General features: G+C 39.9%; 1 protein-coding gene across 1 annotated transcript in view; it reads left to right on the forward strand.

Annotated features, from left to right (window-relative positions):
* Positions 1–13,907, forward strand: part of iws1 (interacts with SUPT6H, CTD assembly factor 1) — a 48,162-nt gene that overhangs the window by 20,771 nt on the left and 13,484 nt on the right. Inside the window, exons 6-10 of the mRNA XM_080185418.1 lie at positions 4,544–4,610; positions 9,231–9,343; positions 9,902–10,052; positions 12,239–12,321; positions 13,529–13,658. Of these exons, the coding sequence (XP_080041544.1) occupies positions 4,544–4,610; positions 9,231–9,343; positions 9,902–10,052; positions 12,239–12,321; positions 13,529–13,658 (544 nt within the window). The remainder of the gene's footprint in view (positions 1–4,543; positions 4,611–9,230; positions 9,344–9,901; positions 10,053–12,238; positions 12,322–13,528; positions 13,659–13,907) is intronic.

The raw sequence follows: 13,907 nt of genomic DNA on the forward strand, positions 1-13,907 counted from the left end.
CTATTGAACTTTTGAGACATTGGTTGCTTCCTCTGTGGCGGCCATTCAGTTGCTTATGACAATTGAATTATGGTCAAAGAGTGAGTATTCCTAATAAAACAAAATTAAACTGTATTCTTTATAAATTCTGAGGGAAGTCTCCGATATGTTCCACTTTCACGTAGCAGGGCAAGCCTTTCACTGTTTCCTCAAAATGTTATTTCTCTTTAACATTTATGATTGCTTAAAAGAATTTAATTTTTATCAATGACTGGCAAATAGAATTTTATTTCTATCTTAACTTTTATTAATGACTGGTCTACGTCTAATTGTTTGGTTAACAAAATCTGTGTTCCTTAATTTGGGAGATTGGTCAGACCTAAAGTCATACTTGCTTTTTGATATGTTCAGTACATGGTAAATTAGACTATGGGTGTGTGTTACGTTACACAGGTATAATAGATATGAGAACATCTGAATATTTAATTATCTCCATTCACTGCGTATGTTAGAGATGAGAATGTTGCACTGATGGGAGTATAGAAGAAAGGTCCTTATGCAGGAATTAAAATGTGGAATTATTTATCATAAACTGTTGCGAGTTGAGTCTATTGTTTTGAATTTTGAAGTGTATGAAGTAGTTTCTAACAATAAGAAAATTAAGAATATGAGAAACGTGCAGAGATTAGTCTAGGTGGCTCATGCAGAGGGATGCTGGTATTAATTTGGGCCAAATCGGTTGTTTTTCTGTTATGAATTTCTGTGGTCTGTAATTTTGGGGAGGGTAGCATGGAACAACTATATTGGAGTTCTTTGTGGAAATGTTAAAGCTTGTTGGTAATGTAGTGTTCAGTAAAATCTTTGATATCGTGATTGGGCTACATGGTAGAAAGGTGTAGAAGTACCGAGGAGATGATCCATCTCTGCTTTTTCCAGAGGTCACATACCAGCTTTCAGCCTATTTGCTGCACTCCATGTGATATTAAGCAACAGCTATCAGCAAAGGCTATGGGCCCTGACAATAGTCTGGCAATAATACTGAAGACTTGTGCTCCAGAACTTACTATGCCCCTTACCAAGTTGTTTCAGTACAGCCACCACACTGACATCTACCCAGTAACATGGAAAATTGCTCAGGTATGTCCTGAACATAAAAAAGAGGACATATTCAACCCGGCCAGTTACTGCCCCATCAATCTACTCTCATCAGTAAAGTGATGGAAAAGCTCATTAATATTGCCATCAGTTGGCAGTTGCTTAGCAATAACCTCCTCACTGATTTTCGGTTGGGTTCTGCCAGAATTATTCATAGAATCACTACAATGCAGAAGGGGGCCATTTGGCTCATCGGGCCTACATCAACAACAATCTCACCCAAGCTCCTATCCCTGTAACCCCACATATTTACCCTGCTAGTCCTCCTAATCCTTAGGGGAAATTTTGCATGGCTAATCAACCTAACATGCACAGTTTTGGAGTGTGGGAGGAAACCCATGCAGACCTGGAGAGAACATACAAAGTCCACACAGACAGTGACCTGAGCCTGGAATTGAATCTGGGTCCCTGTCACTGTGAGGCAGCAGCACTAACCACTACGCTACCCCAGCTCCAGATTTCATTACAGTTTTGTTTCAAATATGGGTAAAAGAGCTGAACTCCAGAAGTGAAGTGAGAATGACTGCCCTTGATGTTAAGGTAGCATTTGACTAAGTGTGGCACCAAGGAGCCCTAACAAAACAAGGGTCAATAGGAATCAGAGGAAAACTTTCCGTTGTTTAAGTCATACCTAGCATGAAGGAAGATGGTTGCTGGAGGTCGGTCAGCTTAGTTCTAGGACACCATGGCATGAGCATCTCAATCGTGTCCTAGGCCCAGCATCTTCAACTGCCTCATCAATGACCTTCCTTCTGTCATAAGTGCTGATGATTGCATAATGTTCAGCACTATTTATGAATCCTCAGATATTGAAGCACATCCAAATGCAGCATGATCTGGACAATGTCCAGGTTGGGCTGACAAGAGGCATTCACATTACACAACTGCCAGGCAATGATCATCTCCCAAAAATGAATCTAACCATCGCCCCCTTAATATTCAATCATGTAACAGTTGCTAAATCCTCCATTACCAAAATCCTGGGGCTTAGCATTGATCAGACTAGGCATATAAATATGTGGCTACAAGAGCAGGTCAGAGGAATTCCGAGGCAGTTATCACATCTCCTGACTCCAAAAGTCTGTTCACCATCTACAAGGTACAGGTCAGGAGTGTGATGGATTGCTCTTCACTTTCCTGAATGAGTGCAACTCCAGCAACACTAAAGAAGCTTGATACCATCTAGGATGAAACGACCTGTTTGGTACCGCATCCATCAACGTTCACTCTCTCCATCACTGATGTACAATGGCAGCATTGTGTGCCATCTATAAGAAGCACTACAGGGACTCACCAAGGCTTCTTAAACGTCACCTTCCAAACTTGTGACCTCTATTATCTAGAAGGGCAAAGACAGCAGACCCATGGTAACACCACCAATTGAAATTTCCACTCCAAGCCACGCTTGTCTTTACTTGGAATTATGTTGCCTTTCCTTCACTGTCATGGGGGCAAAATCATGGATGGAACTCCCTCCCTAACAGCAATATTAGTTACTTACACCACATGGAGTGTGGTGGTTCAAGAAGGCAGTTCACCACCATCTTCTCAAGGGCAATTAGGGATGGGTATTAAATGTTAGCCTAGCCAGCAATTCCCACGTCCCATGAATATTTAAGAGAAGCAAGTTGGTGAAATGGAGTAAAAATTGGCTAAACCAAAGAAAGCAAACGCTAGTTGTGAATTGAGCTGTATTGACAAGATTAACCTGTGGGCTGTCACAGGGACCAGTGCTACAGGCGATACTATTCACAATGCATGTAAATGCTTTGGGTGGCACTAAATTAGGGAGAAATGTGCCCAAACATTAGTGAATAATTGAATCAAACACAGAAATGTGTACAGATGGACTAATAGGAAATGAGCAGTGCAGGTATAAACTAGATAGTAGAAATATATAGCCAATCAGTCACTGTTTCCAAAGAAGACATTCCTAGTATGTACTCTTCATTGGAACAAACATCAAGCTCTCTAGTGTCCCACCCTTTACATTAAATTGAAGGACTTTTGGACATAACACGAGCAGAACCTGTGACATGGGTGAATAGCTCAGTGCATGGCCTGGCAACATTATGAAAGCCTAACCAGATGTTGAAATGAATAGGGCACAAATGGGAATTAATGGAGTAGCTTTCCATCTTGCTGTCCAGTTGTGATATCGTCACTGTGGGTTCACCGCATGTTAAATGAACTGTCCAGTTTTCAGATCCACTGAAGTCAGTAACCAACCCAAATTGTCAGTTTTACAGTTGGACAGAAAATCTACCCATGTAAGCCTGTACAACCCACTGATACAGTCACATCCAGAATTAACCAGTAGTTCTGGTTACTGAGCTTGAGGCATAACAGCTCTGAGGCAAGTCTGAAGAACCTAATTTTTCTTTGTTCATGAGACGTCCCAAATGGAATATTAGTCAAAGTATCTAAGATCCATGAAATCAGATAATTTGAACCTCTTTCAAATCTGTTTCAGAAGCTTTGGAGCCGTGAGATAAGGAGTCTGCAACAGAGGAAGGAAGGAGTAGATGAACTAGATTTAGCTGTTGGCTGACAAAACATGGAGATGGATGGTAGGGCTATGATCAATTGCAAACATACTAGTGTCAAGCATTGACACTTTCCACACAGCTGTTTGCTGTATCCACAGCTTAGTTAAGTAGGGTGAATATTTTTACCATTCCACAATATACATGCTTTAGATCCTAGAAGCTATTCTCTGTAATGCTTTGCACTCTAATAGATGTGATAATGTAACTAAAAAGAATTTGGATTTTTGTAGCCAGTCATTGTTTTGTAAGCAGCCAACTTGGGTACAGCAAGGATCCAATTACTACAGTGATTGACTAATTACTCTGTTTTGGCCTTTTGTCATTGATTAAATGATAGATCACCAGGAAATCTCCATGTTCCTCTTCAAATTGTGCCATGGGGTGTTTACTATCTGCTTGAGACTTCACACTAGTTTCAAATGTCGTCCAAAATGTGGCATCCCCAACCCAACAATGTAACCCTCACTTTGTACTCTGTGAAAATATCAGCTTAGGTTATGTCCTCCAATTGAGGATTGAAGCTTTAAACCGTCACCATTTGATGCAAAAGGATGGCAATACTAAGTGAAGCTCATACTGAGAGTTCACAGTTGGTGGATATTAATTTCTGGTACAGATTGCAGCTTTGATTTCCTCATCCTGCCTAGTTCTAGTGCAATTTAGTTCCCATTGGAGGGTGCTCAAATTTAAGTCACCATTGTCACTGGCAAATGATGTGCAAGTGCACAGCAATCTTACAGCTCATTGAGAGGCATTGGAAATGGAATGTAAGAAGTCCCTCCAGAATGGATGGCATTTCCTATCGGCAGGACTAATGTCTGAGTAACCTGGTAACATTTTCCTCTGCTTCCTCTAAACAGGGCTGGTGTTGGAAACTTGATAGCTGACATTTTTGGTGAATCGGATGATGAAGGGGAAGAGTTTACAGTACGTACAGAGTTGATTTCTAAATACTGTGTTTCACCTGGTGTATTTTCGCTAGCAAAGGAAACCTACTGGCTATCGGATTCTCCCAGAGAAATATTAAACCCTCCCAAAGAAATTTATTCAATTCTTCAAAAGCTATTTTAATTCCAATGATGCATGTTTACAATCTCTATAGATGGAAGGGCCTGGGAGGACTTTCTATACAAAATACTACCGTCTTTCTATTTTTCAAAAGTGTATTAGATAGCTCCTTAGTCCTTAACAATACTAAGGACCCCTTAGTCCTTAACCTAACTGCTCTTGCAAACCAGGTTGCCCTTAGTTTACATGGGAGGGGTAGGAGGGTAGAATGTGTCCCCCGAGCGCTGGTGGTTGGGCTATTGTGTACTGTTGTCAGTGTCAGCAGGCAAGCAGTGCCATTGATCGAGGACTGCACGGCACTTGGCAGCGCTGGAAGATTTGTGCTTGTGCAATGGAGGTGATTGGACACTGCTGCATATTATGTCAGTGATTTAGGGACTAATGTACAATTGGGAGGCATTGGTTTTCGCGCCTTCTTAAGACCATAAGATATAGGAGCAGAATTAAGCTACTCAGTTCATCACATCTTCTCTGCCATTTAATCATCGCTGATATGTTTTTCAATCTCATTCTTCTTTTTCTTCGGAACCTTTGATCTGTTTACCAATCAAGATAGATTTTTACAACACAGAAAGAGAGACCTATTAGGTCTGTACCAACTGTTAGCTGGAGAAATCCAAAACTAATCCCACTGCCCTTTTATACCTTATTAAACACCTTAGTTGTTTTAGCATCAAATTAAATTCTGAGCCAGTGAATTCTACAATCTTAAGCTTTTCTGGATTCACTTTTAACAAGTTGAGCCCTAATTCCATTATTATGGTTTCTTTCCTAAAGAGCACTTAAATGGTCCTGCCAATTTGTCTTAGTTGCATCCATAAAGCATCTTTCACAACTTTGGGTACACTAAATATGGCAAATAGTTTGTGTGCAACAAGATCCCACAAAAGAAAACAACAGAAATGATGGAGCATCTCATAATCTGTTTTCCCAGATTTGATTGAGGAACAGATGTTGACTAGTTTATCACGACAATCTACCTAGTTTAAACCCCCTCAGAAAGGCAGCACCTCTGAAGATGCAGCAGCATCTCAGCACTACAATTTAGATTTAGGTGCCATATACAACTTCAGTAAGTGAGTCTCACAAACCGGGATGTGACCTAATATGCAACAACTTGTATTTACTTAACGATCCAAACTTTTATTGGGAGCATTATAAAACAAAATAAGCCATGTAAGGAGCTATTGGAATAGGTCAAGGAGGTAGGTTTTAAAAAAACTAGCCTGACAAAAGGACAGAGGGGCTGAAAGGTTTATGGAGGGAATCCAGAGTCTCAGGCCATAGCAGCTGAATACACAGTTGCCAGGAGTCGCGCGTTCAAAATTGTGGATGCTCGAGGCCAGACTTTGAGGAGCATAGGTGTCACAGTAAGTCAAAACACTGAAGGATTTGCAAACAGTGATGTGGAGTTTAAAATTGGGGTGTTGCTTTGTAAGTCAGTGAGTACAAGACTGATGAGTGAATCGTTAGAATTATAGAAGATAATGGCAACGAAAGAGTCCTCTTTGGAGTGATGGTTTTCCAATGTATCTGTTCGCTTATCATTATCTCCGCATAACAAGCTCTCAGTTTCATTTAGGATCATAGTTGTGAAAAGGCTAGGTGAAAGAACAGAGAATTTGGTTTGCTTTTGTCAATCTCCAAGTAACAGACTGAAAAGTGATGCTGAAAGTCTTGGGAGCTGATCTATACTCTGTTGTATTTGCCATGTGTGCTGCATTTTATATACAGAGGAAATGATTCTACGTTGGCAGATCAGTCCAAACAAAATCACACCCCTTCCCGTATTCCACGATACATCTCACTTGGCTTATGCTGTTCCGTGTATATGACTGGCTGTGCTTCTAAAACCCCGGTAAACCTGTTTGTGCTTTATATCAAGTTATTTATTTTGTACAATTAAAGGAAAGAATGATTTTGAATTTATATAGTGCGTTTCATAACCTCAGGATATCTGAAATGGGATGAGGCTAATGAAGTACTTTTGAAGTGTAGGAAATACAACAGTTCGAACAAACAGTATAATAGATTTAAATAAGGCCATAGGCAAATGAATTTGAATGATCTCAGATTAATTGAACCTGGAAGGCCAGCCAGGAATAGCTAAAATAAAGGCAAAATACTGTGGGTGCTGGAATCTGAAACAAGAACGGAAAATGCTGGAAAATCTCAGCAGTTCTGACAGCATCTGTGGGGAGAGAATAGAGTCAACATTTCGAGTTGAGCTGACCCTTTGTCAGAGCTGTGTTGTTGCGTATGTGTAGGTTGAAGTAATCAAGCCTCAAGATTAAAAAAAGACGTGGGTATAAATTGTAACAGCTGATGAACTGAGGATGGGACAGGGTCAGATCACATTACAAATGTGCAAGTAAACCGTCTTAGCAATGGTCAGTGTTCAGAAGCTTATTTTTTTAGGCCAAATATAACAAGTTTGCAAACAGACCAATTCAATCTTAGCCTTGGCTTTAAGTGGAGAGAAGTAACGATTGCAGATTTGAAGGTGAGAGGCACAGTACCTGAAGAGAGAACTGTTAACAGTATCAACTAACATGGGAGCCAGGAAGGAAAACTGGGTAGTCAGTAGTTTATTGGCAATAAAGTTGAGGGAGCAGGAAATATTTTTCATGACAAGGTGAGCTTGGAGAGACTAAGAGGGGAAATAGGAGAGGAACCAGAGAAAGGAGCAAGTTCAACACCAAGCAATGGGGAATGTGTGACTTGGTGGACAAGGGAGGAGAGAGAACAGCAGCTGATTTGATGGTCTCAATCTTTGTGCCAAAGTAGCCTTTGAGCTCCTCACACTTGTTGCTAAGGGTGGAGTTGAGGGGTTTAAGCAGGTGGCTTGCAATAGAGAAACAGAGTGGTAGACGAGAGAGGACCTGTTGGTGCTTTGTGGTCCAGCCGGATCTGACAGTAAACTGCTAGATCAGCTGCCTACCGTATCTGTTCAATCTGCACCCCTTGGACTTGAAGGAGAGGCACCAAGGGCTGTACTGGTGGAATGGCCAGAATGAGAGAGAAATGGTTTTAATGGGACTAGGACATCAAAGTTGAAAGTGTGATTGAGTAGATGTGTAGCTGCAGAAATGGCATGATGAATGGAGGACCAAAGACTGGGATTTTGAATCTACAGTTAAAGATGAATGAGCATAGTTTTATCCAGGGGTGAGACAGAATTAAGTGGGGGAGAGAAGACATGAGTGGAGAGCAAAACAAGAAAGTGATGAAACACCAAATAATTGTGAGTGCAACTGTTACTTTTCAGGATTTTTGACCGTATTTGCAAACATTATATTTAAATGGTGTGCTTTTAAATTAAAGTAGATTGAGACTCCTTTAAAATACTCCTTGTTGCCAATAGGTAGTAAAGTTTATACGAAGTTCATTTGGGCATTGAAGGTGTGTTATGCGATGACCAAGGAAAATGGATAATTCGTAATTTAATTTCAGAAATCCCATAATGGTCCATGCCTCTGGTTAGGTTGAAATCCTATTCATTTCAGCCCAATATGAGGTATCTGCCAAGATTCCATTCTTTGGGAGTGAGAACTATTGCAAGATAGCCTATTCTGTGGACCAGTGTTCTGAATTACTGGGCAGTTGTCTGTAAGATGCAGGGACCACTTATGAGATTGACCTGTGCTGCTGATCCCAAGGAAATAGCTGAGGCAGGCCTGAAATTTCAAACAGTAGCATCAGAAATCCTGTCATGTGACTTATCACAGATCAACACTACCAAACCATGGAGACAAGGTCTGTTTGAAAAGTTAACACCAGCACAAATGAAGTCTTATGCTGTAAACTTCATGCTTAATGGTATAAGGATAGAGTTAACTTTTCTATATGTAACCTATACTTTACCGGACTTAGAAGTGCATGATGGGTGGTGTAGAGTGAGCTTTTACTTGGCAACAAGATCTTAATCAGGGAGTTTTGATGCTGATATTACGAATCTAAAATTCTCTAGGGTATCATCAGTTTTCAATTAAAATGAGCCAAAGAAAATCTGCAGAATTGAATGCTTTAGATTGTCTTGACTTTTTTCTGGAGTGTATTGAAACACCATATTTGGCTCCTTTTTTCCCCCTTCCAATCACTGTTAGATCTGCTTTGTATTTTTTTTTATCCAGCCATGAGACTTACAGCTCTGAGAAAATCAGATGTTGGTATAGTCAATGAACAGAATTGTAGTCTACTACAAAAGTTGTTTCTCTAATGCACTTTTTTTAGAGACAGGTTGTGAATTGTATGTTTATGTTGGGCAACTTTGGTTGCTGTAGCACTACAAAATGAGTGATTAGACTGCTTTATAAATACCATAGCTTCTCATTGTGACATTCTTGGATATACCAAGTTTGTTTAAAGTGTATTTACTAGCAGGACTTCAATGGAAAGAAATTGATTTAATACATGCTCCTTCCAGCTAATTTCTTTCAAACAGTGCCCTGTATCTCTAAATCATATCTTCTCTCTCAGGGCTTTAACCAAGAGGACTTGGATGGTGAAAAGGCTGCTCTTGAGACAGAGAGGAAGAAAATGATTGCTGAAGAGTCTGACTCGGACAATGAAGTTCGAGGGAAAGGACGGGAGTAAGTAAAAGCTTTGGTTCAAAGTTATGTTCATACAGCATGACAAAGGTCATCCTGTCCTTGGGTATTGGGGTGTGATTGTTGAATCTTACCTGATGGATTGTTCTCATGAATTCGATTTTGTTTTTAACATGTTTTATTTGTGCATAGGAAGTGCTTGATTGCATCCCATTTTCCCAAGAGAATAAAATTTTGCTTCAAGAATCCCAGAGAGAGACCAACACAAACCCTTCAGAAAGTAGTGAATTAATAGTAGAGTCAGTCGTTGTGATTATTGGCAGACATTGAAGTAGTGCAGTCTGTAATTTTCACTATTACACACTGGATGATGACCATATCCATCTGGTAGAGAATCACACTTTCATTATCTGCATTGGAAACATGAAATATTTCATTCACTATCCTTTGGAAAGATATAGATCCCTCTGCACATTACTTGAGTGAGTTACTGTGTGCCCCTCTCCCTTTATATCTTAACCAACTCTATCTAATTAAGGATTTATGTTGATGGCTACAAATGAGATTTTTTGCATATTCATGAGTCTGTTTCCATCACAGCTCCGACTTTGTGTCTGACTTCGAGATGATGCTGCAGAAGAAGAAAGACCAAAACCGAAAGCGGCGGCGAAATCGGGATGGCGGCACATTCATTAGTGATGCGGACGATGTAGTTAGTGCCATGATCACCAAAATGAACGAAGCTGCAGAGGTGGGTAAAGCTGTGCTTCAGTATTTATTGATAGCGGAGCCAAACAGAGTTTGGGGAGATGGTCAAAGGGCCTTTGGGAAAACATATTCTGATTGGAAGCCTACAATGTCAGGGTAAAGGTTTGGAGTAAGTCCAATCTGGTACTAAATGCAGTCCAACAATAATTCTGTACTCTGAAGACTTTTATTGAGCAGTGTGACTAAGGAAATTAGGACAAGGATAGTGAAAATCAGCCACCTAAGAGATTTAGAATGATAGAATGTTATAGAACAGAAGGAGGCCTTCTCTGTATCCTCTCCAGGGCCTTGACATTATTTGTTGAATGTGTTGGCACAGAGTTGTACACAGTATGATAGCTAAGAACCAGTGAATCATGCCTTCCTTGTTCTATGGACCCATGTTCTTTAAAAAAAAACATTGTTTTTTTTAATCACCTTATCAATGTGTCCTTCCACATTTAAAGATTTGTGAATATGAATTCCAGGCCCCTCTGCTCTTACAGTCCCCTCCCCTCACAATAATACAATTCAAGTTTTACTGCATAATGATGTTGTTCCCCCCAAAGTGCATCATTCTAAACTTACCTGCATTAAATTGCATCTGATAAATGTCTGCTCATTTCACCAGTTTATTTCCTTCTGAAAACTATCACTATCTATGAGCAGCACGATGGTAAAGTGGTTAGCACGGCTGCCTCACAGTGCCTGGCATCCAGGTTCATTGTCGGCCTTGGGTGACTATCTGTGTGGAGTTTGCATGTTCTTCCCATGTTTGCATGGGTTTCTTCCAGGTGCTCCAGTTTCCTCCCACAGTCCAAAGCTGTGCAAGTTAGGTGGATTGGCCAAGGTAAATTGCTCTTTAGTGTCCAAAGATGTGTAGGTTAGGTGGATTAGCCATGATAAATGGTAGGGCAAAGGGGAGGGTCTGGATTGAAAAGTTGATTCAGACTTTTAAGGCCGAATGGCCTCTTTTTGTAGGGATTCTGTGGTTCTATCATTCTAATGCCAGTTTGAGGAATTAATTGTTTGGCTGACAGATCATTTATATTAAATGCAAGGAGCTTTCTCTATGGATTTTTTCTATCAGCTAAAGTGAAATTATGGTTGATACAAGATCCTTGGGGTAAGTAAATAAATAAGCTGGGCTAATGATTTCCAAGGATTGATACAAAGACAATAAATGTAAGCAGACCAGTTGCTTGGGGCAGCCAGGTTATCCAGGAATACAAAGAGCGGATAAGAGCACTGGGATGGTTATATTTGTAAGGAACTCCATAGGAAGGTGGATTAATAGCATCTTCTGCAGAAATGACTGACACCCATGTATTGCATTGGCCATTGGTACTAGTTTCATGAAGCACTGTGCTTGAGCAATTTGACAGATTGAAGAAGAGGAAATCCAGGATAGTTGCACAATAACTTCTCTGCAGGCTGAATCTATTATACTAGGCTGATTGCATGGCTCAGTAAATGGTGCAAATGGAAAAGTTTCAGATGCTTGGCCCATTGTTACCGTTTCTCAGGTTGCAGGGGACTGTTTTATCGGAATTCAAAGTTTATTGTCAGAAAGTGCAGTCAGCATAGCTATTGGTTAAGTAGAGTGGGAGAGCCTTCATCTCAAAGTGATAGGTTATGAGAGTGTAATAGAATATACACAGAAGAAACAAGATGGGGCGAACAACAGAATAAACAAGGGAGGAACAGGAAGGGGATGAAAACAGAATACACACAGAAGAAATAAAATTGGACCAACAACAGAAAGGTAGGAAAACTGAGAGAGGCAAAGGTAAAGCATGAGTAGAAAATAGTGCAAAATATAATGGTCGAGGCATTCTTTCATTCTAGAGCAAGAAAATGGCACAGGGTGACATTAGGACAGTTAGGTTATCCAGGTAGTGGTATTGGAGAGGTAATGTTTGAAGGAAGTGCTGAAGTTGCAAATTTTTCTTAATTGTTTTTACCATTTAAAGGTGTCAGGGTGGGGGTGGTCTGATAAGGAGAGGTGCCTGAAATGACAGTGGTAGTAAGCAGACCGTTTACTCTAAGAATATGTATTGATTTGGCTAGTTGACATTAAGTGGACATCTAGTTTGACAGTCTCAATCCTCTGGTGCTCCTCGAGGTGCTTGTGGTGAAGCAAATCCCCACATTGTTATTCAGATGCCTTATAGATGCATTTTCTTGCAGGAGGACAGACAGCTCAATGGCCAGAAGAAGCCAGCCTTAAAGAAGTTGACCCTACTCCCTACAGTGGTGATGCATTTGAAAAAGTAAGACCAGATTTACCTCTGCTCCTCATTTAATTTTCAGTATAATTTGGAGTTGTTTCCATCTGTAATCTCTGTATTAATGATGCATCCACCCGTACCAGATCTGAGCCATACAGTGGGTGTTGCGGGTGGTGAAGTTGTAGCTCTGATATGCAGTGTCGTTAAGTAGGCTACTGTTACTGACTTCATACATCAAGGAAAGTAACTTGGATTAGGGATCAGAGGGCAACTGAAAATCACAAAGATGAACTCAATCTAGAGTTAGCATTTTCAAGGGAGAAAAGGTCTCGCAAGATTACAAACTGTAACCAACTAGTAATGTTGGGATATGATGATTCTCATTAGTGATTTATCTATCATTGCCTGTGCTTGATGTTGAGGCGTCCAGTGAAAGCAATTAAAGTAGAAATTATTCCAGATTGGAGTTAATATTTTAAATACTTTTGTCACATCCACTGCCACTTGTCTCTACATAAATAAAATAGATGTAATCTTGTTAATGTCTCCAGTTCAATTTAAAATGATTAAAAAAGGACCAAAGAACATCTGCTAATAATAAAAGATCATAAAGTCCTATATATCTGTTTTTCTTTTGTGAAACTCTCTATCCCTTGGGTGTTGAATCAGCCTATAGTTTGTGTACACACACAGTTTTACTTGAATTTTAGGTATGGATTGAAATCTAATTTTTCAAGTGACTTTTTAAAAAAAATTGTTCCCAGAATTTGGCTGAAACTGATAAGATGGCATTTATTGTCCATCTTTATTGCTATGCAGAAGTGTTGGTGGATTTTCTTCTAACACCACACTGGTTCTTGTAATGATGCTGCTGCACTGGGTAAGGAATTCCAGATAATGACAGTTTTTCTATTACTTTATTACTACTGGCAGTTAGGTAATAGAAAAAGGGGAAAAACACTTGTAGCTGTAACAGTATCCTCGGTGATTTGTGACCAAAAGTTACGGAAGTGATCTGTTATATAGGAAAAGAAGGAGCTGCTTAAACAGCAACAAATTTAATATAAGTGAGCGAAGAAAAACCCTCACTGTTACCTAGATCGCCAGTGTAATCTGAATTAACTTGTATGACCGTTGTAGTCTGGAGTTTTAATGCATTTCTTGAGCAGGAACCTCTGAGAATGATCATAATTAAATTGTCTTGGTTCTGCTTCCTGGTGATGATGCTTTTTGCTATCAACTTTTGCAGACAGGATTTAAAGGACACATTTATTGACAGTGGGGTCATGTCTGCTATTAAGGAATGGCTCACTCCATTGCCTGACAAAAGTCTGCCACATCTGAAGATCCGTGAGGAACTTCTGAAGATATTGCAGGAGGTAAGAGAGGGTACATAGCTATGTGACACAGCATTGTAACATCATATTATTGCTAATATTTGTTGCTAGTTTTAAATCCGTGTTTATAAAATTATCTTTATGTAACCTTCTTCCTGATGTTCCCATCCACCCCTTATTTTGTATTTCCTCCCATTCTTCAATAGCTATGCCGGTAAGTGCCTATCTCAGAATCATCATATTTCTCAGGGATTACGTAGAATGCTTTTGCGCATGATTTTTTTTACTATT

The sequence above is a fragment of the Carcharhinus amblyrhynchos genome, chromosome 3 (genome assembly GCF_965287045.1).
Source record: "Carcharhinus amblyrhynchos chromosome 3, sCarAmb.v2.hapA, whole genome shotgun sequence".
In the NCBI taxonomy this organism is placed as follows: Eukaryota; Metazoa; Chordata; class Chondrichthyes; order Carcharhiniformes; family Carcharhinidae; genus Carcharhinus; species Carcharhinus amblyrhynchos.